This window comes from Chiloscyllium plagiosum, unplaced genomic scaffold (genome assembly GCF_037043375.1).
Source record: "Chiloscyllium plagiosum isolate Xiang-an unplaced genomic scaffold, Cpla_swu_hap1 HiC_scaffold_12, whole genome shotgun sequence".
Lineage (NCBI taxonomy): Eukaryota > Metazoa > Chordata > Chondrichthyes > Orectolobiformes > Hemiscylliidae > Chiloscyllium > Chiloscyllium plagiosum.
This window is the reverse complement of record NW_028270150.1, coordinates 101186348-101211967: the sequence shown is the minus strand read 5'-3', so window position 1 is coordinate 101211967 and position 25620 is coordinate 101186348. Positions and strand designations below refer to the sequence as shown.

Below are 25620 nucleotides of genomic sequence, written 5' to 3'. Positions count from 1 at the left end.
ACTCAGTATAACACCCCGCACCGATCACTGAGACACTGTACTCAGTATAACACCCCGCACCGATCACTGAGACACTGTACTCAGTATAACACCCCGCACCGATCACTGAGACACTGTACTCAGTATAACACCCCGCACCGATCACTGAGACACTGTACTCGGTATAACACCCCGCACCGATCACTGAGACACTGTACTCAGTATAACACCCCGCACCGATCACTGAGACACTGTACTCAGTATAACACCCCCGCACCGATCACTGAGACACTGTACTCAGTATAACACCCCGCACCGATCACTGAGACACTGTACTCAGTATAACACCCAGCACCGATCACTGAGACACTGTACTCAGTATAACACCCCGCACCGATCACTGAGACACTGTACTCAGTATAACACCCCGCACCGATCACTGAGACACTGTACTCAGTATAACACCCCGCACCGATCACTGAGACACTGTACTCAGTATAACACCCAGCACCGATCACTGAGACACTGTACTCGGTATAACACCCCGCACCGATCACTGAGACACTGTACTCAGTATAACACCCCGCACCGATCACTGAGACACTGCACTCAGTATAACACCCCGCACCGATCACTGAGACACTGCACTCAGTATAACACCCCGCACCGATCACTGAGACACTGTACTCAGTATAACACCCCGCACCGATCACTGAGACACTGCACTCAGTATAACACCCCGCACCGATCACTGAGACACTGTACTCAGTATAACACCCCGCACCGATCACTGAGACACTGTACTCAGTATAACACCCCGCACCGATCACTGAGACACTGCACTCAGTATAACACCCCGCACCGATCACTGAGACACTGTACTCGGTATAACACCCAGCACCGATCACTGAGACACTGCACTCAGTATAACACCCCGCACCGATCACTGAGACACTGCACTCGGTATAACACCCCGCACCGATCACTGAGACACTGCACTCAGTATAACACCCCGCACCGATCACTGAGACACTGTACTCAGTATAACACCCCGCACCGATCACTGAGACACTGCACTCGGTATAACACCCCGCACCGATCACTGAGACACTGCACTCAGTATAACACCCCGCACCGATCACTGAGACACTGCACTCAGTATAACACCCCGCACCGATCACTGAGACACTGTACTCAGTATAACACCCCGCACCGATCACTGAGACACTGTACTCAGTATAACACCCCGCACCGATCACTGAGACACTGCACTCGGTATAACACCCCGCACCGATCACTGAGACACTGCACTCAGTATAACACCCCGCACCGATCACTGAGACACTGCACTCAGTATAACACCCCGCACCGATCACTGAGACACTGCACTCAGTATAACACCCCGCACCGATCACTGAGACACTGTACTCAGTATAACACCCAGCACCGATCACTGAGACACTGCACTCAGTATAACACCCCGCACCGATCACTGAGACACTGCACTCAGTATAACACCCCACACCGATCACTGAGACACTGTACTCAGTATAACACCCCGCACCGATCACGGAGACACTGCACTCAGTATAACACCCCGCACCGATCACTGAGACACTGTACTCAGTATAACACCCCGCACCGATCACTGAGACACTGTACTCAGTATAACACCCCGCACCGATCACTGAGACACTGTACTCAGTATAACACCCCGCACCGATCACTGAGACACTGTACTCAGTATAACACCCCGCACCGATCACTGAGACACTGTACTCAGTATAACACCCCGCACCGATCACTGAGACACTGCACTCAGTATAACACCCAGCACCGATCACTGAGACACTGTACTCAGTATAACACCCCGCACCGATCACTGAGACACTGTACTCGGTATAACACCCCGCACCGATCACTGAGACACTGTACTCAGTATAACACCCAGCACCGATCACTGAGACACTGTACTCAGTATAACACCCCGCACCGATCACTGAGACACTGTACTCAGTATAACACCCAGCACCGATCACTGAGACACTGTACTCAGTATAACACCCAGCACCGATCACTGAGACACTGTACTCAGTATAACACCCCGCACCGATCACTGAGACACTGTACTCGGTATAACACCCCGCACCGATCACTGAGACACTGTACTCAGTATAACACCCAGCACCGATCACTGAGACACTGTACTCAGTATAACACCCCGCACCGATCACTGAGACACTGTACTCGGTATAACACCCCGCACCGATCACTGAGACACTGTACTCAGTATAACACCCAGCACCGATCACTGAGACACTGTACTCAGTATAACACCCCGCACCGATCACTGAGACACTGTACTCGGTATAACACCCCGCACCGATCACTGAGACACTGTACTCAGTATAACACCCCGCACCGATCACTGAGACACTGTACTCAGTATAACACCCCGCACCGATCACTGAGACACTGTACTCGGTATAACACCCCGCACCGATCACTGAGACACTGTACTCAGTATAACACCCAGCACCGATCACTGAGACACTGTACTCAGTATAACACCCCGCACCGATCACTGAGACACTGTACTCGGTATAACACCCCGCACCGATCACTGAGACACTGTACTCAGTATAACACCCAGCACCGATCACTGAGACACTGCACTCAGTATAACACCCCGCACCGATCACTGAGACACTGCACTCAGTATAACACCCCGCACCGATCACTGAGACACTGTACTCGGTATAACACCCAGCACCGATCACTGAGACACTGTACTCAGTATAACACCCCGCACCGATCACTGAGACACTGTACTCAGTATAACACCCCGCACCGATCACTGAGACACTGCACTCAGTATAACACCCCGCACCGATCACTGAGACACTGCACTCAGTATAACACCCCGCACCGATCACTGAGACACTGTACTCGGTATAACACCCAGCACCGATCACTGAGACACTGCACTCAGTATAACACCCCGCACCGATCACTGAGACACTGCACTCAGTATAACACCCCGCACCGATCACTGAGACACTGTACTCGGTATAACACCCCGCACCGATCACTGAGACACTGTACTCAGTATAACACCCCACACCGATCACTGAGACACTGTACTCAGTATAACACCCCGCACCGATCACTGAGACACTGCACTCAGTATAACACCCCGCACCGATCACTGAGACACTGTACTCAGTATAACACCCAGCACCGATCACTGAGACACTGTACTCAGTATAACACCCCGCACCGATCACTGAGACACTGCACTCAGTATAACACCCCGCACCGATCACTGAGACACTGTACTCAGTATAACACCCAGCACCGATCACTGAGACACTGCACTCGGTATAACACCCCGCACCGATCACTGAGACACTGCACTCAGTATAACACCCCGCACCGATCACTGAGACACTGTACTCAGTATAACACCCCGCACCGATCACTGAGACACTGCACTCAGTATAACACCCCGCACCGATCACTGAGACACTGCACTCAGTATAACACCCCGCACCGATCACTGAGACACTGCACTCGGTATAACACCCCGCACCGATCACTGAGACACTGTACTCAGTATAACACCCAGCACCGATCACTGAGACACTGTACTCAGTATAACACCCCGCACCGATCACTGAGACACTGTACTCAGTATAACACCCCGCACCGATCACTGAGACACTGTACTCAGTATAACACCCAGCACCGATCACTGAGACACTGTACTCAGTATAACACCCCGCACCGATCACTGAGACACTGTACTCAGTATAACACCCCGCACCGATCACTGAGACACTGTACTCAGTATAACACCCCGCACCGATCACTGAGACACTGCACTCAGTATAACACCCAGCACCGATCACTGAGACACTGCACTCAGTATAACACCCAGCACCGATCACTGAGACACTGTACTCAGTATAACACCCCGCACCGATCACTGAGACACTGTACTCAGTATAACACCCAGCACCGATCACTGAGACACTGCACTCAGTATAACACCCCGCACCGATCACTGAGACACTGTACTCAGTATAACACCCAGCACCGATCACTGAGACACTGTACTCAGTATAACACCCCGCACCGATCACTGAGACACTGCACTCAGTATAACACCCAGCACCGATCACTGAGACACTGTACTCAGTATAACACCCCGCACCGATCACTGAGACACTGTACTCAGTATAACACCCCGCACCGATCACTGAGACACTGTACTCGGTATAACACCCCGCACCGATCACTGAGACACTGCACTCGGTATAACACCCCGCACCGATCACTGAGACACTGCACTCAGTATAACACCCCGCACCGATCACTGAGACACTGCACTCAGTATAACACCCAGCACCGATCACTGAGACACTGTACTCAGTATAACACCCCGCACCGATCACTGAGACACTGCACTCAGTATAACACCCCGCACCGATCACTGAGACACTGTACTCAGTATAACACCCCGCACCGATCACTGAGACACTGTACTCAGTATAACACCCCGCACCGATCACTGAGACACTGTACTCAGTATAACACTCCGCACCGATCACTGAGACACTGCACTCAGTATAACACCCAGCACCGATCACTGAGACACTGCACTCAGTATAACACCCAGCACCGATCACTGAGACACTGTACTCAGTATAACACCCCGCACCGATCACTGAGACACTGTACTCAGTATAACACCCCGCACCGATCACTGAGACACTGCACTCGGTATAACACCCCGCACCGATCACTGAGACACTGTACTCAGTATAACACCCAGCACTGATCACTGAGACACTGCACTCAGTATAACACCCCACACCGATCACTGAGACACTGTACTCAGTATAACACCCCGCACCGATCACTGAGACACTGCACTCGGTATAACACCCAGCACCGATCACTGAGACACTGCACTCAGTATAACACCCCGCACCGATCACTGAGACACTGCACTCAGTATAACACCCCGCACCGATCACTGAGACACTGCACTCAGTATAACACCCAGCACCGATCACTGAGACACTGTACTCAGTATAACACCCAGCACCGATCACTGAGACACTGTACTCAGTATAACACCCCGCACCGATCACTGAGACACTGTACTCAGTATAACACCCAGCACTGATCACTGAGACACTGCACTCAGTATAACACCCCACACCGATCACTGAGACACTGTACTCTGTATAACACCCCGCACCGATCACTGAGACACTGCACTCGGTATAACACCCAGCACCGATCACTGAGACACTGCACTCAGTATAACACCCCGCACCGATCACTGAGACACTGCACTCAGTATAACACCCCGCACCGATCACTGAGACACTGCACTCAGTATAACACCCAGCACCGATCACTGAGACACTGTACTCAGTATAACACCCAGCACCGATCACTGAGACACTGTACTCAGTATAACACCCAGCACCGATCACTGAGACACTGCACTCAGTATAACACCCCGCACCGATCACTGAGACACTGCACTCAGTATAACACCCCGCACCGATCACTGAGACACTGTACTCAGTATAACACCCCGCACCGATCACTGAGACACTGCACTCAGTATAACACCCAGCACCGATCACTGAGACACTGTACTCAGTATAACACCCAGCACCGATCACTGAGACACTGTACTCAGTATAACACCCAGCACCGATCACTGAGACACTGCACTCAGTATAACACCCCGCACCGATCACTGAGACACTGTACTCAGTATAACACCCAGCACCGATCACTGAGACACTGCACTCAGTATAACACCCCGCACCGATCACTGAGACACTGTACTCAGTATAACACCCAGCACCGATCACTGAGACACTGCACTCAGTATAACACCCCGCACCGATCACTGAGACACTGCACTCAGTATAACACCCAGCACCGATCACTGAGACACTGCACTCAGTATAACACCCAGCACCGATCACTGAGACACTGCACTCAGTATAACACCCCGCACCGATCACTGAGACACTGCACTCAGTATAACACCCCGCACCGATCACTGAGACACTGCACTCAGTATAACACCCAGCACCGATCACTGAGACACTGCACTCAGTATAACACCCCGCACCGATCACTGAGACACTGCACTCAGTATAACACCCAGCACTGATCACTGAGACACTGCACTCAGTATATCACCCCGCACCGATCACTGAGACACTGCACTCAGTATAACACCCCGCACCGATCACTGAGACACTGCACTCAGTATAACACCCAGCACCGATCACTGAGACACTGTACTCAGTATAACACCCCGCACCGATCACTGAGACACTGCACTCAGTATAACACCCAGCACCGATCACTGAGACACTGCACTCAGTATAACACCCCACACCGATCACTGAGACACTGCACTCAGTATAACACCCAGCACCGATCACTGAGACACTGTACTCAGTATAACACCCCGCACCGATCACTGAGACACTGCACTCAGTATAACACCCCGCACCGATCACTGAGACACTGCACTCAGTATAACACCCAGCACCGATCACTGAGACACTGCACTCAGTATAACACCCCGCACCGATCACTGAGACACTGCACTCAGTATAACACCCAGCACCGATCACTGAGACACTGCACTCAGTATATCACCCCGCACCGATCACTGAGACACTGCACTCAGTATAACACCCCGCACCGATCACTGAGACACTGCACTCAGTATAACACCCCGCACCGATCACTGAGACACTGTACTCAGTATAACACCCCGCACCGATCACTGAGACACTGCACTCAGTATAACACCCAGCACCGATCACTGAGACACTGCACTCAGTATAACACCCCACACCGATCACTGAGACACTGCACTCAGTATAACACCCAGCACCGATCACTGAGACACTGTACTCAGTATAACACCCCGCACCGATCACTGAGACACTGCACTCAGTATAACACCCCGCACCGATCACTGAGACACTGCACTCAGTATAACACCCCGCACCGATCACTGAGACACTGCACTCAGTATAACACCCCGCACCGATCACTGAGACACTGTACTCAGTATAACACCCAGCACCGATCACTGAGACACTGTACTCAGTATAACACCCAGCACCGATCACTGAGACACTGCACTCAGTATAACACCCCGCACCGATCACTGAGACACTGCATTCGGTGTAACACCCAGCACCGATCACTGAGACACCACTCAGTATAACACCCAGAACCGATCTTTGGGACACTTAGTTTATAGTTTAACATCTAGACCTTTTTTTTATCTTCCTGTTTGTCTCTCCACTTCTAGGTTTTACAGGTTTTCATGTGGAAGTGTATTACCTGTTTGCTGCTTCGCTGTTTACACATGTCGGACTATTTTTACATCTGCCTGATGTGTGACTGCTCAGCTCCGTAACTGGCGTGAATCATGTTCTGTGTAACACAAGCTGATTGTGGGCTAAGTGATTTATTTAGAGTAGCGATCTGGGAAATCCTGCATGGTCCTCAGCCTGGCTGGGCTGACCAACAACGACGCTCGCTAACAAATAGATACTACCATTCGGTTTATAAATGAGTTTATGGTACTAGATGAAGATGTGGTCGACTTTGTAATAAAGTTGAAATTAGTGCAAACTTGAACAATATACCTGAGTCTTCAATGTGAAAGTCATAATAGTGTACTTCTTCCCTCTGTATTTCTGCACAGTGCCAGCACGTTTAACGTTGCCAAGCTTGAAGAGATGGAACGCTTGCTGAAGGAAGCCCAAGCAGAAAAGGCCTGGCTCATTGAAAGCAAAGTGAGTTCTTGGCTACTTCATTGATTTGCTGCAATTAGTCTGACTGTGACAGCATATCGGGCAGACTGACAGACAGACGGAACTCCTTTCACCTCATTGCCTTCTGTTTTTGAAACCTGTCAAAAGGCTGTGGTGAGTTTCCCAAACCCAGACTTGTTGAAGGGAAAGTGAGGTCTGCAGATGCTGGAGATCAGAGCTGGAAATGTGTTGCTGGAAAAGCGCAGCAGGTCAGGCAGCATCCAGGGAACAGGAGAATCGACGTTTCGGGCATAAGCCCTTCTTCAGGAATGGGGAAAGTTTGTCCAGCAGGCTAAGATAAAAGGTAGGGAGGAGGGACTTGGGGGAGGGGCGTCGGAAATGTGATAGGTGGAAAGGGGTCAAGGTGAGGGTGATAGGTCAGACTGGGGTGGGGGCAGAGAGGTCGGGAAGAAGATCTCAGGTTAGGAAGGCGGTGCTGAATTCGATGGATTTGACCGAATCAACACGGACATCTACTACAAACCGACCGACACCCACAGCTACCTGGACTACACCTCCTCCCATCCTGCCCCCTGTAAAAACGCCATCCCATTCTCCCAATTCCTTCGTCTCCGCCGCATCTGCTCCCAGGAGGACCAGTTCCAAAAACGCACAACCCAGATGGCCTCCTTCTTCAAGGACCGCAATTTCCCCCCCGACGTGGTCGACGATGCCCTCCACCGCATCTCTTCCACTTCCCGCTCCTCCGCCCTTGAGCCCCACCCCTCCAACCGCCACCAGGACAGAACCCCACTGGTCCTCACCTACCACCCCACCAATCTCCATGTACAGCGCATCATCCGCCGTCATTTCCGCTACCTCCAAACGGACCCCACCACCAGGAATATATTTCCCTCCCCTCCCCTATCAGCTTTCCGTAAAGACCACTCCCTCCGTGACTCCCTCGTCAGATCCACACCCCCCACCAACCCAACCTCCACTCCCGGCACCTTCCCCTGCAACCGCAGGAGGTGCAAGACTTGCGCCCACACCTCCCCCTTCACCTCCCTCCAAGGCCCCAAAGGAAACTTCCATATCCGCCACAGATTCACCTGCACCTCCACACACATCATCTATTGCATCCTCTGCACCCGATGTGGCCTCCTCTATATTGGGGAGACAGGCCGGCTACTTGCGGAACGTTTGAGAGAACACCTCTGGGACACCCGGACCAACCAACCCAACCACCCTGTAGCTCAACATTTCAACTCCCCCTCCCACTCCACCAAGGATATGCAGGTTTTTGGACTCCTCCATCGTCAGACCACAACAAAACGACGGTTGGAGGAAGAACGCCTCATCTTCCGGCTAGGAACCCTCCAACCACAAGGGATGAACTCGGATTTCACCAGTTTCCTCATTTCCCCTTCCCCCACCCTGTCTCAGTCAAATCCATCAAATTCAGCACCGCCTTCCTAACCTGAGATCTTCTTCCTGACCTCTCCGCCCCACCCCAGTCTGACCTATCACCCTCACCTTGACCTCTTTCCACCTATCACATTTCCGACGCCCCTCCCCCAAGTCCCTCCTCCCTACCTTTTATCTTAGCCTGCTGGACAAACTTTCCCCATTCCTGAAGAAGGGCTTATGCCCGAAATGTCGATTCTCCTGTTCCCTGGATGCTGCCTGACCTGCTGCGCTTTTCCAGCAACACATTTCCAGCCCAGACTTGTTGAAGTCAAGTGACACACAGCAAGTTCTCGCCAAGTTACACCAGGTGCATTACTCGGTGACACATTTGTACCTGGAGTGGTGTTTGTGACTTCAGCCACACATGAGAAAGATGTCGGAATGGAGAGTGTTTTATGTCTATGAATATCATTTTAAAAAAAATGCAATTCACATGAATCAGAGCCCAGTGAAGGTTCTCCTGCAATCAGGATTCACAGTTCGGATCAGTCCAGACCACTGAAGGCAAACTTCAAAATGGAGCTGAGGTAGCAAGGTGATGTTTGTGGAGTTGGATCTGGTTTACTTTTTGGGTCAACATTGGAATTGTCTGAGAAATCAGGCTTTGAGGTTTTATCTGTAAGGTAGGCCTCACTGTTAGTCTGGAGTCTTTCTATCTTGGCTAGTGAAATCAGACTGCCTCAAGAGCTCAGAGATGTGTTGGTGCACTTTCCAAAGTTCAGAGCAGGTTTGTTACTGCGATGCTGTTCATTGCCAAGCCTGGGAAGTTAACATTAACATGTCAGTTTCTATCCCTCCGCTCCAAACCCATTAAACACTTGAAATAGGTGGTAGTATTTAACACCTCTGCAGGCATAATGAGTTTTAATAAACCTCTGTATTTGGTTCAGAATTGGTTACAATGGGTCGAACCTCTCATTGTCTCACTTTGTTTTCAATGTGCATGCAATTAGGAAATGTAATATTCCCTTAGGTAATCGCATCAGTTTTATCCTTATAATTGTCGTGCTGGAAGTTTCTGGAACTTTTGCCAACTTGTGGATAATGTGATCTGCTGTAGCAGTTTTAAACACTTCCATAAACATTTTGAAGTCCAGCAAAATTCATTTCTTTTAAAATAAGAAGGGCAAGTATAATTTTTAAACAGCTTGCAATATACGTGTTGTTCCATGGATGACAAGTGTATCTGTATCTTTCTGACATTCACTGACAACCTCTTTCCCTGCAAGATATAATATTCTTGATTAAAGTAAGCTCAGGAAAAATGATTTTTAAAACTTGAATTTCATTTTGTTGTAATCTCCTGTGACAAAATGAAGTGTTTTTGTTTGTGGTAAACCTGAGCTATCCACTTATATCCGAAGTCAGACCCAAGCCCTGTTCTCCCCTAAACCCTTGTGCTGAATGACCTGCATTGGCCCTTGGCCAGGCAATGCTGCCGATTTAAAATTCTCATCCTTTCATTTTCAAATAGTCTTGCCCCTCACTTCCTCTGTAGCTTCCTCCAGTTCCAGCAGCCCTCTGAGATATCGGAATTTTCCAATTCTGGCCTCTTTACCCATCTCCCCGCTTCCATGAGTTGGCCATTGGCGGCCGTGCCCTTCAGTGGCTGCCGCGCTCCTAAACCCGGGAATTTCCTCACCGAGTCTAACGAAGATTATGTCCTACTTTTGGGAGTGGCAGGTTATTGTGCCTCAAAGGGTTATTATTTGGCTCATGGGGGGGATTATTGCTCCTTTGGAAGAGGGGCTGTGGGTTTAGACCCACAGAGTAGGTGGGGAATGAATTTTAAAAGATGACAGCAGAATTCCAAGCTGGATTCAGGTGCGTGAGTGACCTGAGGTAATGTATCATTCACATTTTGTCCCTTGATAGTTGAATGTAGGTGGCAGAGGAAGATTATTGCCTGGCAGTTGAGTTCTAACCCTCTCGTGTTGCACTGCAGATGTTTACTGTTTCTGTTATAAACTTCACGGGGAAGGGCGAAGCTCTCTTTTGTCCGGTTAAAGTGATGTTTTCTGTTTGAGGAGCGAGAGATGGAAGCCAAGAAACAAGCTCTGCAGGAGGAGAGGAATCGCAGGGAACAGCTGGAGAAGAGGCTACAGGAGGAGACAGCACGCAGGCAACAGCTCATCGAGAAGGAAGTGAAAATGCGAGAGAAACAGCGATCGCAGGTATTTAAGAAATTTAAGGGCTATTTAAACTCCATTGCAAGATAGAGGTAGTGCAGAAAAGTGGCTGATGGTCAGCCATGATCTTGAAGGGGGGATAAGGCTGGACAGGTTGAGAGGTCTGTCCCTTTTCCATATTCTTGTTGAGTTTGATCTGCATTATAACAATATGATTATCACTGATCAGCCAACTCAGTACCTTGTTCCTGCTTTCACCCCATACCCTTTGATCTCTTCAAGGTGCTAAGAAGGTGGCAAGGTGGCTCAGTGGTTAGCACTGCTGCCTCACAGCACCAGGGTCCCAGGTTCAATTCCGGCCTCAGGCGACTTTCCTGTGTGGAGTTTGCACATTCTCCCAGTGTCTGCATGGGTTTCCTCTGGGTGCTCCGGTTTCCTCCCACAGTCCAAAGATGTGCAGGTCAGGTGAATTGGCCATGCTAAATTGCCTATCGTGTTAGGTGCTTTAGTCAGAGGGAAATGGGTCTGGGTGGGTTACTCTTCGGAGGGTCGGTGTGGACTGGTTGTGCCGAAGGGCCTGTTTCCACACTGTAGGGAATCTAATCTAAGCTAAACTATACCTCCTTGAAAGCTTTCAGTGGCAGACAATTCTACGAGCTAAGGAATTGTAGGCCAGACCAAGTAAGGCTGGCAGATTTCCCTCCCTAAAGGACCTTTGTGAACCAGATGGGCTTCTTTTAATGACAGTGAATGATAATTTAATGGTCACCATCACTGAGGTGACCTTTATAACACTAACTTTTGTTAGTTACGTTTGAATACCACCAGATGCAGTGGGTGGGATTTGAATCTCCATTTCTCAAGCATTACTCTGGATTAACATTGCCACCTCGTCATATTAGCCCCCATCAACTGTTGGTAACTAAAGGGCATCCTGCCACAACCTGTCCTCTTCCCTTCTCTATTATTCCTGAACATTTGAGAAGCAGGACTATGAGGAATTCATTCCTGACCATCGTCTGTGATAATGTGATCATGTCATAATCAGAACAGAAGTATTCCATTCAGCTTCTTGAGCTTGTTTCACCATTCATCAAACTCCTTTGGCCAATACTCCTTGAAACATTTGCTTAACAAAGTATTATCTATTTAAAATTACCAACTGATCCAGCAACCATTGTCAATTGTGGAAGAGAGTTCCAATCATTTACCACCCTTTGTGCAGAAGTGCTTCATTACCATCTCTCCTGAATGATCTGGCCCCAATCCGCAGACCGTGCCCCCAGTTCTATAATTTCCAACGAGTCGAAGTACTTTATTTTTATCGACCCTGTCTTTTCCTTGAAGACTGCCACCAGATCATTGCTTTACCCTATAAATTCTAGTGAAAACAGTCCTAATATGTCTAATCTCTTGTCATAACCCCTGAAATCCTGACATCATTCTTATAAACCTACATTGTAGTCCCTGTAATGCTAATTATCCTTCCTAAGGTGTGGTGCGTAGATCGGCTCACAATACTCCAAGTGGGCTCGAACCAGAGTTTTGTATGACTCCTGCATCTTTCTCCTTCAATCCTCTTTAACTAAAGGCCAGAATTCCATTAACTTGCTTGTTTTTTTTTTAAAGATCTGTACACCACAAAACCCCATGTCTGTTTGGACATCTCTGTATTTAATTTCATCAAGAAAGTATCTTGGTCTATTCTGATCCATTCTGAAGTGGATAACCTCTCATTTGCTTGCATTGAACTCCATTTTTCCCATTCACCCAAGCTATCAACATTCCTTTGTAATTTTATGCTGTCACCTTCACTGTCTACAATGCCACCTAGCACCAGTATCATCCAAAACATTGGACATATCACTTCTTATGCCACTATCCAAATTGTTAATAAATTATATAAATAATTGTGACTCTCACACAGATCCTTGTGGAACACCACTGGTCACTTCATTGTCAATTTGAATGCCTTCCCATTTTCCTTACTTTCTGTTGCCTATTGCTCAACCAGCCATTTCAGTAATTTGCCTTCAATTCCATGGTCACTCTTTAGTTCCATCAATTTTCCTCATTATTGGCAATCCTACATAGCAATGTCGAACCAAAGAATCTATTCAACCAATCCAAAGAGTAATCCCCACCCCACCCCCAGGTCCACCCCCATCCCCGCATTTACAATGACTAATCCACCTGACCTGCACATCTTTGGATTGTGGGAGGAAACCCACACAGACACGGGGAGAATGTGCAAACTCCACACAGACAGTCACCAAGGCTGGAATTGAACCCGGGTCCCTGGCGCTGTGAGACAGCAGTGCCAGCCACTGAGCCGTATACCAGCTTTTCTTGGATGCACTTAATTGATAGGCATATATTCATGAATATGCCAGTGCATTCCCACATGGGAGATGAACGCTGCCATTGAAAATGGCCACTGTGATCCATCTGCACATCATGACCTCACAGCACAGAAGAGAAAGTAATGTTTTTTCACCAAGTTTGGAATGGAGCACTAAACTGAAACTCCGGTCAATGCAGAAGGTACTTAACGCTATCTTCCCAAAGTGTAGTTTCAACTGATCACAATACTGTGGTGAAGCATTTGATGGTAGGAGATCTTTGGGCACATTCGCAAAATATTTGAATTACTTATAATACATAGTTTTTAATTAACCCCTTTGGCAAGTTTTAACAGCATGTTATGATTAGATTAGATTACATTAGGCCCTTCGGCCCAACAAGTCCACACCGACCCGCCGAAGCGCAACCCACCCATACCCCTACATTTACCCCTTACCTAACACTATGGGCAATTTAGCCTGGCCAATTCACCTGACCTGCACATCTTTGGACTGGGGGAGGAAACCGGAGCACCCGGAGGAAACCCACACAGACACGGGGAAAATGTGCAAACTCCACACAGTCAGTCACCTGAGGCGGGACTTGAACCCGGGTCTCTGGCGCTGTGAGACAGCAGTGCTAACCACTGTGCCACCGTGCCACCCACTGCCACCGTGCCGCCGTTATGATTGCTAGAAACATGTATTTCACCAAGGTTTTAAGTTCACATGGTAAAATCTGCAGCCCAGGCTGAACCCATCAGTTAGCCCACTGGATTAGATTGGCTATCCAAATGTCAAATTTCAGTTAGTGTGCAGAGACTCTTCAGCCCCAAAGTGGGGCATTCTTACGCACACAGTACTGTCCTGACCTGATACCAACACAGCTCATTGTTTAAAATCTGTTATCTAAAGTAAAGAGAGGAAAGGAGGTGGTTAGCTGATGTAGCATTAAGTATTAGAAAAATATTATTCATACTATCAGGTTATCACCAGCTGTTGCTCCAATTTTGCGCATGTGGGTATGGTGCTCCACCTAGTGGCATTGGCTACAAATGCAGCTTTCATTCATAAATTTTACGATTTATTTACTATTAATAATTATTATCATGAAATGCAATTTAATGCCTCCTTTGTCACTTTTTACCAAGGCACCCAGCAATGTTTGGGATATTTCCAAACTTACTTATATAGTTGGATCTGGTTCCTGCTCCTTTCTGGTTTACTATTCATCCCATCAAATTATCTTCAAGACCTCAAATCTCACCACCCCTGGCCATTCAAATTCCAAGGAATACAAGCCCCTGGGTTTGTATAACTGGCCCTCCCCAGGTATCATTGCTGGTAAATGTACCCCATGCTCCTGCATTCTGTTCAGTGCTGGTGGGAGGGGGTGATGGAAAAAGTTGGGACAAGGTTTTGCAAAGCTGTTGAAATGTTAACAACACAAGTTGAAATGGCACTGTTGCTTCACAGCACCAGGGACCTGGGTTCGATTCCAGCCTTGAGCAACTGTCTGCATGTAGTTTCACATTCTCCCCGTGTCTGCGTGGGTTTCCTCCGGGTGCTCCGGTTTCCTCCCACATTCCAAAGATGTGCAGATTATGTGGCTTGGCCATGCTAAATTGCCCGTAGTGTTCAGGGTTCTACAGGCAAAGTGGATTAAGTGTAGTGAAGATGGCGTTCTGGCAATAGGGTGGGCTGCCCTTCGGAGGGTCAGTGCAGACTTGATAGGCTGAATGGCCTCTGTCTGCACTGTGGGGATCCTGTGGTTCTAAAAATGCTCGATCACAAAGAACAAAGAAAATTTACGGCCCATGAACAGGCCCTTCGGCCCTCCAAGCCTGAGCCGATCCAAATCCGCTGTCTAAACCTGTCGCCCAATTCCTAAGGATCTATATCCCTCTACTCCCCACCTACTCACGTATCTGTCCAGACGCACCTTAAATGAATCTACCATGCCTGCCTCTTCTACCTCTGCTGGCAACACGTTCCAGGCACCTACCACCCTCTGTGTGAAGTGCTTTCCACGTGTATCCCCTTAAGCTTTTCTCCTCTCCCCTTGAATATGTGACTTCCCATTATTGGATCCCTGGGAATAAGCTTATCTCTATCCACCCTGTCCATACTCTTCATGATTTTGTAGACTTCAATCAGGTCCCCCCTTAATCTCCTTTTTTCTCATGAAAACAATCCTACTCAATCTCTCTTCATAGCTGGCACCTTCCATACCAGGCAACATCCTCATTAACCTTCTCTGCACCCTCTCCAAAGCATCCACTTCCTTTTGGTAATGTGGTGACCAGAACTGTGCACAGTATTCTAAATACGGCCGAACCAAAGTCTTGTACAATTTTAACATGACCTGCCAGCTTTTATACTCAATACCCTGTCCAATGAAGGCAAGCATACTATATGCCTTCTTGACCACCCTATCCGCCTGTGCAGCGACCATCAGGGTACAATGGACCTGCACTCCCAGTTTTCTCTGCTCATCAACTTTTCCCAAGGCTCTTCCATTTACAGTATAGCTCGCTGTAGAATTAGACCTCTCAAGATGCATCACCTCACATTTGTCTGGATTGAAATCCATCTGCCACTTTTCCGCCCAACTCTCCAGTCTATCTACATCCTCCTGTATTCTTTGACAGTCCCTTATGCTTTCTGCTATTCCACCAATCTTCGTGTCATCTGCAAACTTGCTGATCATACCAACAGTGCCCTCTTCCAGATCATTTGTGTATATCACAAACAACAGTGGCCCCAGCACTGACCTGGTGTGGAACACCACTGGTCACCTTTCTCCATTTCGAGAAACTCCCTTCAACTACTACACTCTGTCTCCCGTTGCTCAGCCAGTTCTTTACCCACCTAGCCAGAACACCTTGCACACCATGTGACTTCACTTTCTCCATTAGTCTACCATGGGGAACCTTATCAAAGCCTTACTAAAGTCCATTTATATGACATCTACAGCCCTTCCTTCATCTATCAACTTGCTCACTTCCTCAAAGAACTCTATTAAGTTGGTAAGGCACAATCTCTCCTGCAAAAAACCATGTTGCCTATCATTGATAAGCCCAATCGTTTACAAATATAAATAGGTCTTATATCGCAGTACCTTCTCCAGCAACTTTCCCATCACCTATGTCAGGCTCACTGGTCTGTAGTTAACTGGAATATCCCTACTACCCTTCTTGTACAAGGGTACAAACATTAGCAATCTTCCAGTCCTCTGGCACCTCACTTGTATTTAAGGATGTCACAAAGATATCTGTCAGGGCCCCAGCTATTTCCTCTCTCGCCTCCCTCAGCAACCTGGGATAGATCCCATCCGGTCCTGGGGATTTGTCCACCTTAATAACCTCCAGCCTACCCAACACATCTCCCCTACTTATGTCAACATGATCCAGACTAATCAAACTTCTATATCTAATCTCAAGATTCATCATGTTCCTCTCCTCATTGAACACTGATGCAAAGTAATCATTCAGAATCTCACCCATTCTCTCAGGTTCGGCACATAGCCTTCCTTCATTATCCTTTAATGGACCAACCCTTTCTCTAGTTACCCACTTGCTTCTTATATAAGAATAAAATGCTTTGGGATTCTTCTTAATTCTGCTCACTAAAGCTATTTCATGAGCCCTTTTAGCCTGCTTGATTCCTCGTTTAAGACTTGTTCTACTCTCTCAATATTCCTCCAGGGCCCATTCTGTTCTTAGCTGCCTAGACCTTATGTGCGCTTCCCTTTTCCTCTTGGCTAGTCGTACAATTTCTCCCGTCATCCATGGTTCACGAATCTTGCCCTTCCTATCCCTTGTTTTCAACGGGACATGCCTGTCCTGCACTATCTTTGAAAGCCTCCCACATCTCAAATGTAGACTTCCCTTCAAATAGCTGTGTCCAATCCACATTTCCCAGCTCCTGCCTAATTTTGATGTAATTGGCCTTGGCCCAGTTTAGTACTCTTCCCTTAGGACCACTCTCATCTTTGTCTACGAGTATTCTAAAACTTACAGAATTGTGGTCACTGTTCCCAAAAAAATCCCCCACCGCAACTTCTACCACCTGGCCTGGGCTCATTTCCCAATATCAGGTCCCATATGGCCTCTTCCCTCATTGGACTCAATGACATACTGCTCTAGAAAACTTTCCTGGATGCTCCTTACAAATTCTGCCCCATCCAGGCCTCTGATGCAATGTTGGGAAAATTAAAATCTCCCATCACCACCACTCTGTTGCCTCTACATCTTTCCATAATCTGTTTACCCATTTGTTCTTCTACCTCACGCTCACAATTGGGAGGCCTGTAGTACAGCCCCAACAATGTAACTGCACCTTTATTTTTCAGCTCTACCCATAATACCTCACTGCTCAAGTCCTCCATAGTGTCCTCCTTTAGCACAGCCGTGATATCATTCCTGACCAGCAATGCAACCATCCCCCCAACTTTACTTCCTTCCCTGTCCTGTTTGAAGCATCTATATCCTGGAACGTTTACTTGCCAGTCATGTCCTTCCTTCACCCAAGTCTCTGTGATCGCAATAACGTCATACTCCCAGGCACCAATCCAAGCCCTAAGTTTGTCTGCCTTACCCACTATACTCCTTGCATTAAACTTCAGACCACCAGTTCCTTTGAGTTCATCTGCTGTCTGCCTTCTCTTCCCCTTGGTAATGCTAACTTCATGATCCTTACAGTCTCCAGTCTCCACCTCGCTGTCTACGAGTCTTCTCTTCTGGTTCCCAGCCCCTGTGCCACATTAGTTTAAACCCTCCACAGCAGCAGTCGCCAAAACTCCCCCCAAGGACGTCAGTTCCAGCCTGGTTCAGGCGTAGTCCATTCAATTTGTAATAGTCCCACCTTCCCCAGAACCGGTCCCAACGTTCCACAAATCTGAAGCCCTCCCTCCTACACCATCCCTCAAGCCACGTGTTGAACCTGCCTATTCTTTCATTTCTACCCTGGCCAGCACGTGATGAGCTTCCAGTTTATCCAAGCAACAGAATGTGATCCATCCAGAAACCACACTACCACCCAGCACAAAACGGAGGTGGGGCAGCAACATCTGCATTAACTCTCTGAGGTATCTGATGTTCTCGAACTCTGGCCTGTTGTGTTTCCCTGATTTTAATTCCTCCACCTTTAGTGACTGCATCTTCAGTTGTCTGGGCCCTAAGGGACAGAGTTATTTCCGGTTCTATCCCTCTTTTAAGACAATTCTGCCTCTTTGCACAAACTTTAGGTTATCTGACCTGTTATCTTCCTACTTTGCTCCTGCAGAAAGCCTTTTGGGAATATTCTCTTCCAGCAAAGGTGCAAAACAAAAGCCGCAGTGGATGAGTGTAGATGTAATGAGGGTTGATGTTTTTGGATACTCTCCTTGCAGGCCCGACCTCTGACCCGCTACCTCCCGGTCAGAAAGGAAGACTTTGACCTGCGAACCCACATCGAAACAGCTGGGCACAACGTGGAGACCTGCTACCACGTGTCCCTGACGGAGAAGACATGTAGAGGCTTCTTGATCAAAATGGGCGGCAAAATTAAAACCTGGAAGAAGCGTTGGTTTGTCTTTGACCGTAACAAACGGACTCTGTCCTATTATGCAGGTAGGGGGCTCCCAGCAACATTGTATGGACTCCTCTTTATAAACTGAGGCCATTCATTCCCTCACTTATGAGGCTTAGAGGAAATATTCCCACATGTCACCTTCTGCAATTTTGCAGGTCCCTTTAAATCTGTGCCTTCTGCTCATCGATCCTACTTGCCACTGGAAGCAGTTTCACCTCTGTACTTGATCCGAATTAAGCAAGATTTTGGGCACATATTGTGTCCTCCTCAAAGCAGAGAAGGTTGTAGTCAGATATACAGCCCAGTTCCTCGTCCTCATCGCTCCACATCACTGGTACCATCCTGCTGAAAATCTTCATCTCAATTGCTCTTGATCTTGGTCCTGGGTGAGTTGCCCAGAGCTGGGCTCAACCACATTGTGTAGGATGAGCCCACATCCCTGTGGGGCTTGTATAGCAATCCAGCAGCTCCTATGATCACATCACTAGCCCCAGCGTGGGAATGACCTTTAATATCATCAGAAAGAGCAGGAGAAAGTCAGTAGGTCGGCTGCATCTGTGGAGGGAGAGACAGAGTTAACACTTCCAGTTGGAAATGTCGATTTTTCAGAACTGCGTTCTGAAGATGAAGCATTTCGGGCTTGAAATGCTCATTTTGTTTCTTTGTTCACAGACGCTGTCAGACCTGCTGAGTTTCTCCAGCCCTTTGTTGTTATTTTAAATCTGCAGCATCCACAGTATTTTGCTTTCATTTGAATCATTTCACCGAGTCTCCCAGGAACATGTCACCATTGTCCAGCTCACTCACCCTGTTCTTCCAGGAGCTCCATTCTGCCGCACTATCCTGGTCCTGCCCACTTATCCGGAGCTGGAAGAGAGTGGAGATACCCAAACCCAGCCGGAAAAGCCAGTGTTTCCCAATCCAGGCCCACAGCCACCCCTCGATCTGGAGCTGCTCCCCTTTTTGCTGGTGTTTCTGTTTGTAATGGCACCACTCCCTTTACTCATCAGCAACAGCCCCCAATGCCAAAAAGGACCCTTCCCCTGGGTCTGAGTGAGGTTGCCGGGGGTTGGAGGGCTCTGAGTGAGGTTTCTGGGAAGGAATCAGGTGAGTGATGTTTATGGGATCGGGGGGGGGGGGGGGGGTGTGTGGGGGGGGTTGCTGGTGGTGGGGGGGGCGGGGGGGGTTAGGGGGAGATGTGAGTGACATGTTGAGTGGAGTGGTAGTGGTGGTGAGTGATGTTTCTGGGGGAGGTTGGGGGTGTGAGTGACTTCACCAGGCAGGATGTGTGAGTGATGGTTCAGGGTGGTTGGGGAGGAGGTGTGGGTGGTGTTTCTAGAGGATGGACAGTGTTAACACTAGGTTCAGGTGGAGATTGGGAATGCTGTGGTGCAGACTGTAATGAGTTGGACTATTGGAGAGTGTCAATATTTAAGAATGAGAGGGGGCATGTGAAGGGGAGGGTGGGGGTGGGGGGGTTAGTGAGTGAGGGAGAAGTGTCAGGGATCGCTGCTGTCAATGAGAGATGGTTGACCTCCTTGAGCTCTCTGTGAAGGTAAATCCTGATGTGTTCATGTCTCAGGATTAACAACATTGATGAGCCCATCTCCCTCTTTCTCTGCAGATAAACATGAAACCAAATTGAAAGGAGTGATATACTTTCAGGCAATCGAGGAGGTCTATTATGACCATTTGAAGAATGCACACAAGGTAATTAATACAGTGTCAGGTTCTAACCTGTGCTCATGTACAAATCCAAATGTGACAAACTGAAGCAAACAGTGCTACCATTCTCATTATCACCATTCCTCTCACATGGGGGATTCACTCACCTTGATTCAACGTTGTACATTAACATGCCGAACCTCTTTTTAATCCAGGCTTCATAACTCTGCTCACTCAGCAGCTCACATCCTGATTTATAGATAAAGATAATTCATGTGCTGAAGGTCCTTTTAATGCCCTGTAATGGAAGGGAGTGACACAGTGTACTGAGTACCGACTGCAGGCTGCTGTAAGTAGTAAGTCAGAGTGCAGCTGCTTTGACTGTGACGTGATAGAGGAGCAGCGTGAGTAAACCTGTGTAAGATGGAGGGACAGAAGTAGGCCATTCAGCCCGTCAAGTCTGCTTTGCCACTCAGTGAGATCATGAGTCCTCAACTCCACTTCCTTGCCTTACCCCATAACTTTTGATTCTCTTTCTGAGTAAACATCTGTCTGTCTCAGCCTTGAATATACTTACTGACCCAGCCTCTACGGCCCTTTGTGGTAAAGAATTCCACAGATTCACTACCCTCTGAAAGAAGAAATTCCTTCTCATCTCTGTCTTAAATGTATGACTCCCCATGGTGAGATTATGTCCTCTGGTCCGAGACAGTCCTACCTACATCTACCTGGACAAGTTGCCTAAGAATCTTTTAGGTTTAATAAGGTTGCCTCTCATTCTTTTAAACGCCAATGAGTACAGGCCAAACATATTCAACCTCTCCTTGTAATATAATCATTCCATACCTGTATCAGCCCAAATGAACCTTCACAGGACTGCCGCCAATATCTTCCCTCAGATCCGCAACACAAAATTGTTGACAGTTTTCCAGCTGTGGTTTGACTAGGGTCTGGTTTAGTTGTAGCGAACCTTCCTCCCTTTATACTCAGTTCCCTGGGCCAGCATCCAGTTCGCATTCATTATTACTGCAGATGTTTCTTCAGTAGACACATTGGTGAAGTACATGTACTCTGGGGGACTGGGTGTTACTGGGGTCTACAACACTGTCATGGTAACCTCGTCCAAGGCCAATCTGTTGTTACTATTAAAGGAGGAAGCGAATGGGACACACGTTCTGGAAGTAAAACGGGTGGCTTTCTTTTTCAGTTGCTCCCAGTGTATTCAGTGAGCTTGAGGCCTGCGGGTGGGTGATGAGGGTGCAGAACATGCACTGTTGATTCCCTTCGTACTAAGTTCCTGTCGAGGTGAAAGTATGGATCATGACCCTGCCCCGAACTTCTGTCTCGGTGGAGGTGTGGGTCATGACCCTGCCCTGAACTTCTGTCTAGGTGGGAGTGTGGGTCATAACCTTGCCCTGACCTCCTGTCTAGGTGGGAGTGTGGGTCATGACCCTGCCCTGACCGCCTGTCTAGGTGGGGGTGTGGGTCATGACCCTGCCCTGACCTCCTTCTAGGTGGGGGTGTGGGTCATGACCCTGCCCTGACCTCCTGTCTCAGTGGGAATGTGGGTCATGACCCTGCCCTGACCTCCTTCTAGGTGGGAGTGTGGGTCATGACCCTGCCCTGACCTCCTGTCTAGGTGGGAGTGTGGGTCATGACCCTGTCCTGACCTCCTGTCGAGGAGGGGGTGTGGGTCATGACCCTGCCCTGACCTCCTGTTTAGGTGGGGGTGTGGGTCATGACCCTGCCCTGAACTTCTGTCTAGTTGGGAGTGTGGGTCATGACTCTGCTCTGACCTCCTGTCTAGGTGGGAGAGTGGGTCATGACCCTGCCCCGAACTTCTGTCTAGGTGGGAGTGTGGGTCATAACCTTGCCCTGACCTCCTGTCTAGGTGGGGGTGTGGGTCATGACCCTGCCTGACTGCCTGTCTAGGTGGGAGTGTGGGTCATGACCCTGCCCTGACCTCCTGTCTAGGTGGGGGTGTGGGTCATGACCTTGCCCTGACCTCCTGTCTCGGTGGGGGTGGGGGTCATGACCCTGCCCTGACCTCCTGTCTCGGAGGAAGTGTGGGTCATGACCCTGCCCTGACCTCCTGTCTCGGTGGGGGTGTGGGTCATTACCCTGCCCTGACCTCCTGTCTCGGTGGGGGTGTGGGCCATGACCCTGCCCTGACCTCCTGTCTCAGTGGGGGTGTGGGTCATGACCCTGCCCTGACCTCCTGTCTCAGTGGGAGTGTGGGTCATGACCCTGCCCTGACCTCCTGTCTCGTTGGGAGTGTGGATCATGACCCTGCCCTGACCTCCTGTCTAGGTGGGGGTGTGGGCCATGACCCTGCCCTGACCTCCTGTCTCGGTGGGAGTGTGGGTCATGACACTGCCCTGACCTCCTGTCTCAGTGGGGGTGTGGGTCATGACCCTGCCCTGACCTCCTGTCTCGTTGGGGGTGTGGATCATGACCCTGCCCTGACCTCCTGTCTAGGTGGGGGTGTGGGTCATGACCCTGCCCTGACCTCCTGTCTCGGTGTGGGTCATGACCCTGCCCTGACCTCCTGTCTCGGTGGGGGTGTGGGTCATGACCCTGCCCTGACCTCCTGTCTAGGTGGGGGTGTGGGTCATGACCCTGCCCTGACCTCCTGTCTCGGTGGGGGTGTGGATCATGACCCTGCCCTGACCTCCTGTCTCGTTGGGGGTGTGGATCATGACCCTGCCCTGACCTCCTGTCTCGTTGGGGGTGTGGGTCATGACCCTGCCCTGACCTCCTGTCTGGACAGTTGATATATATCTTCAAAAACTATTATTTAAAGCTCTCCCTGTGAAGCACTGCCAGAAAACCAAGCAACAGAATAATAACAAGGGCAGGGTCGGATAATTGCTTGGGTTCTGGAATGTGCTGACAGGACAGTGAATGTCAGAGTGACAGGCTGTCCTTTTGAGGACGGGAATAGAGAGATTCCGTTGGAATATCACCTCAGTATAGATTCTGTGTAATGTGGAAACGTTGCAGGCTGATAAGCCTCTTAGTCATCGTGCTTTGAACTTTGTACATTGTTTCAGAGTCCCAATCCCCTGCTCACCTTCAGTGTGAAGACAAGAGACCGAATCTTCTACATGGTTGCACCGTCGCCTGAGACCATGAGAATTTGGATGGATGTCATTGTGACAGGGGCTGAAGGTTATACACAGTTCATGGTTTAGGGAGAACTTCATATCACTGTAACCTCATTTAGCATGCAAAGTTTATATATATTTATATATATGTATATGAAATGAGAATCACCCTCCAAACCACTGCCATGGCTTTATGTTATCTTGAAGGTTTTGACAATTATACAGTTTTAATCATTAAACTAACAAATTATTTTACTGACATTGCTGAGAGTTTCTGCTGGTAGCAGATCCAGTGCAGCTGTTGGCAAGTGTATGTATGTGCCAGGTATATGTGCCCAGGTATCTGTCTCAGTGCCAAGTATTTGTGCCTCAGGTGTGTGTTTTGGTGCCCAGGTGTGTGAGCATGCCTTCTGAGTAATCTCCCCTGGGCTCTTGAGTGCCCTTCACAAGACCCAAAAGATGATGATCCAGCTTTAAAGTGGCTCAACAGTATTCAAAGGACATTCTTGTATTTTTGATACAGTATTAAAATGGTTAGCTGGTCTACGTTATACAGAATAAGATCGTGTTTATATATTTCGATTTATAACCTCCGCTTGCAAGGTCAGCCTTTCCTCTTGTAATCTCCAATCAGACTCCAGGCCCCTGAGTAAACTGGGTTCCTGTCAACAGTACATCGGCCCTTCAAGTGAAATTGCCAGGATATAACATGACCAAGAACAATGCAGTTAGAACTGCATTGCGAGATGGTGTGTGCACACAGTAAGCACAGACTTTGTTTCCCCAATAATGATTTCTTTTAAAAATGACAAATGGCTCGCGGTGCTCATTAGAGTCAGATGATGAAAGTAATCCTTTGGATTGCCCACCAGCAGTGACACTGTGACCTCTGGCCAGTGCTGATCTTTCTCTTGGCCTGAAAATACTGGTGCAAGTACATTGAGATGGATTCCTCTGAAAAAGGCAAGTCTATCAGGGGAAGAAGCTGTTACAAGCACTAAAGTCAGTTACACAGCAGAGAGCTCAGACGTTTGGTAAATTCAGGAGATTTAAACACACAGCAATCAAAGTCTGATGGTGGAAAGCGCACTTTTCAGGCAAAACATGTAAAATTGCCAAAGGTTTGTGACATAAGATCCCACCTATATCATAATCAGCTTAGTGTGGCTGCTGTTAATGGATCAGTCAGTTTATCAGCTATCTCTCTACATGCATATATGTTCAATATTTATTCAGTATTATTTTAATAGTATATGTAAGGATTACAAATATGTACGGAATTTTATATGCTACACAGTTTGGATTATTTTCCTATTTAAAATGTATGATATAAAATGACATCTTGCAAGGAATCTATAAGTTTGAATAAAAAATGAATACTTCCTTCTGAGTCATGTTTACTGCTGTTTAGTTAAGGAATAGAGAGTGCTGTAAAACCTGCTGCTTGAAATGCTAATACTGTGATTCTAATATGCATTCTCAAGATATGAGCATCACTGGCAAAGCCCCATCATAACATTCCCATTCGAATGGT

The 25620-nt window shown here is 48.4% G+C and overlaps 1 protein-coding gene across 1 annotated transcript; it reads left to right on the top strand.

The window, feature by feature from the left end:
- The first annotated feature begins 7700 nt into the window (after positions 1-7700).
- Positions 7701-25469, top strand: LOC122547860 (pleckstrin homology-like domain family B member 2). The gene is made up of 5 exons (XM_087993092.1): positions 7701-7841; positions 11297-11443; positions 19133-19352; positions 20939-21024; positions 24033-25469. The coding sequence occupies exons 1-5, from the start codon at positions 7785-7787 to the stop codon at positions 24171-24173; spliced, it is 651 nt and encodes a 216-aa protein (XP_087849218.1). The 5' UTR covers positions 7701-7784; the 3' UTR covers positions 24174-25469.
- Positions 25470-25620: the final 151 nt, after the last annotated feature.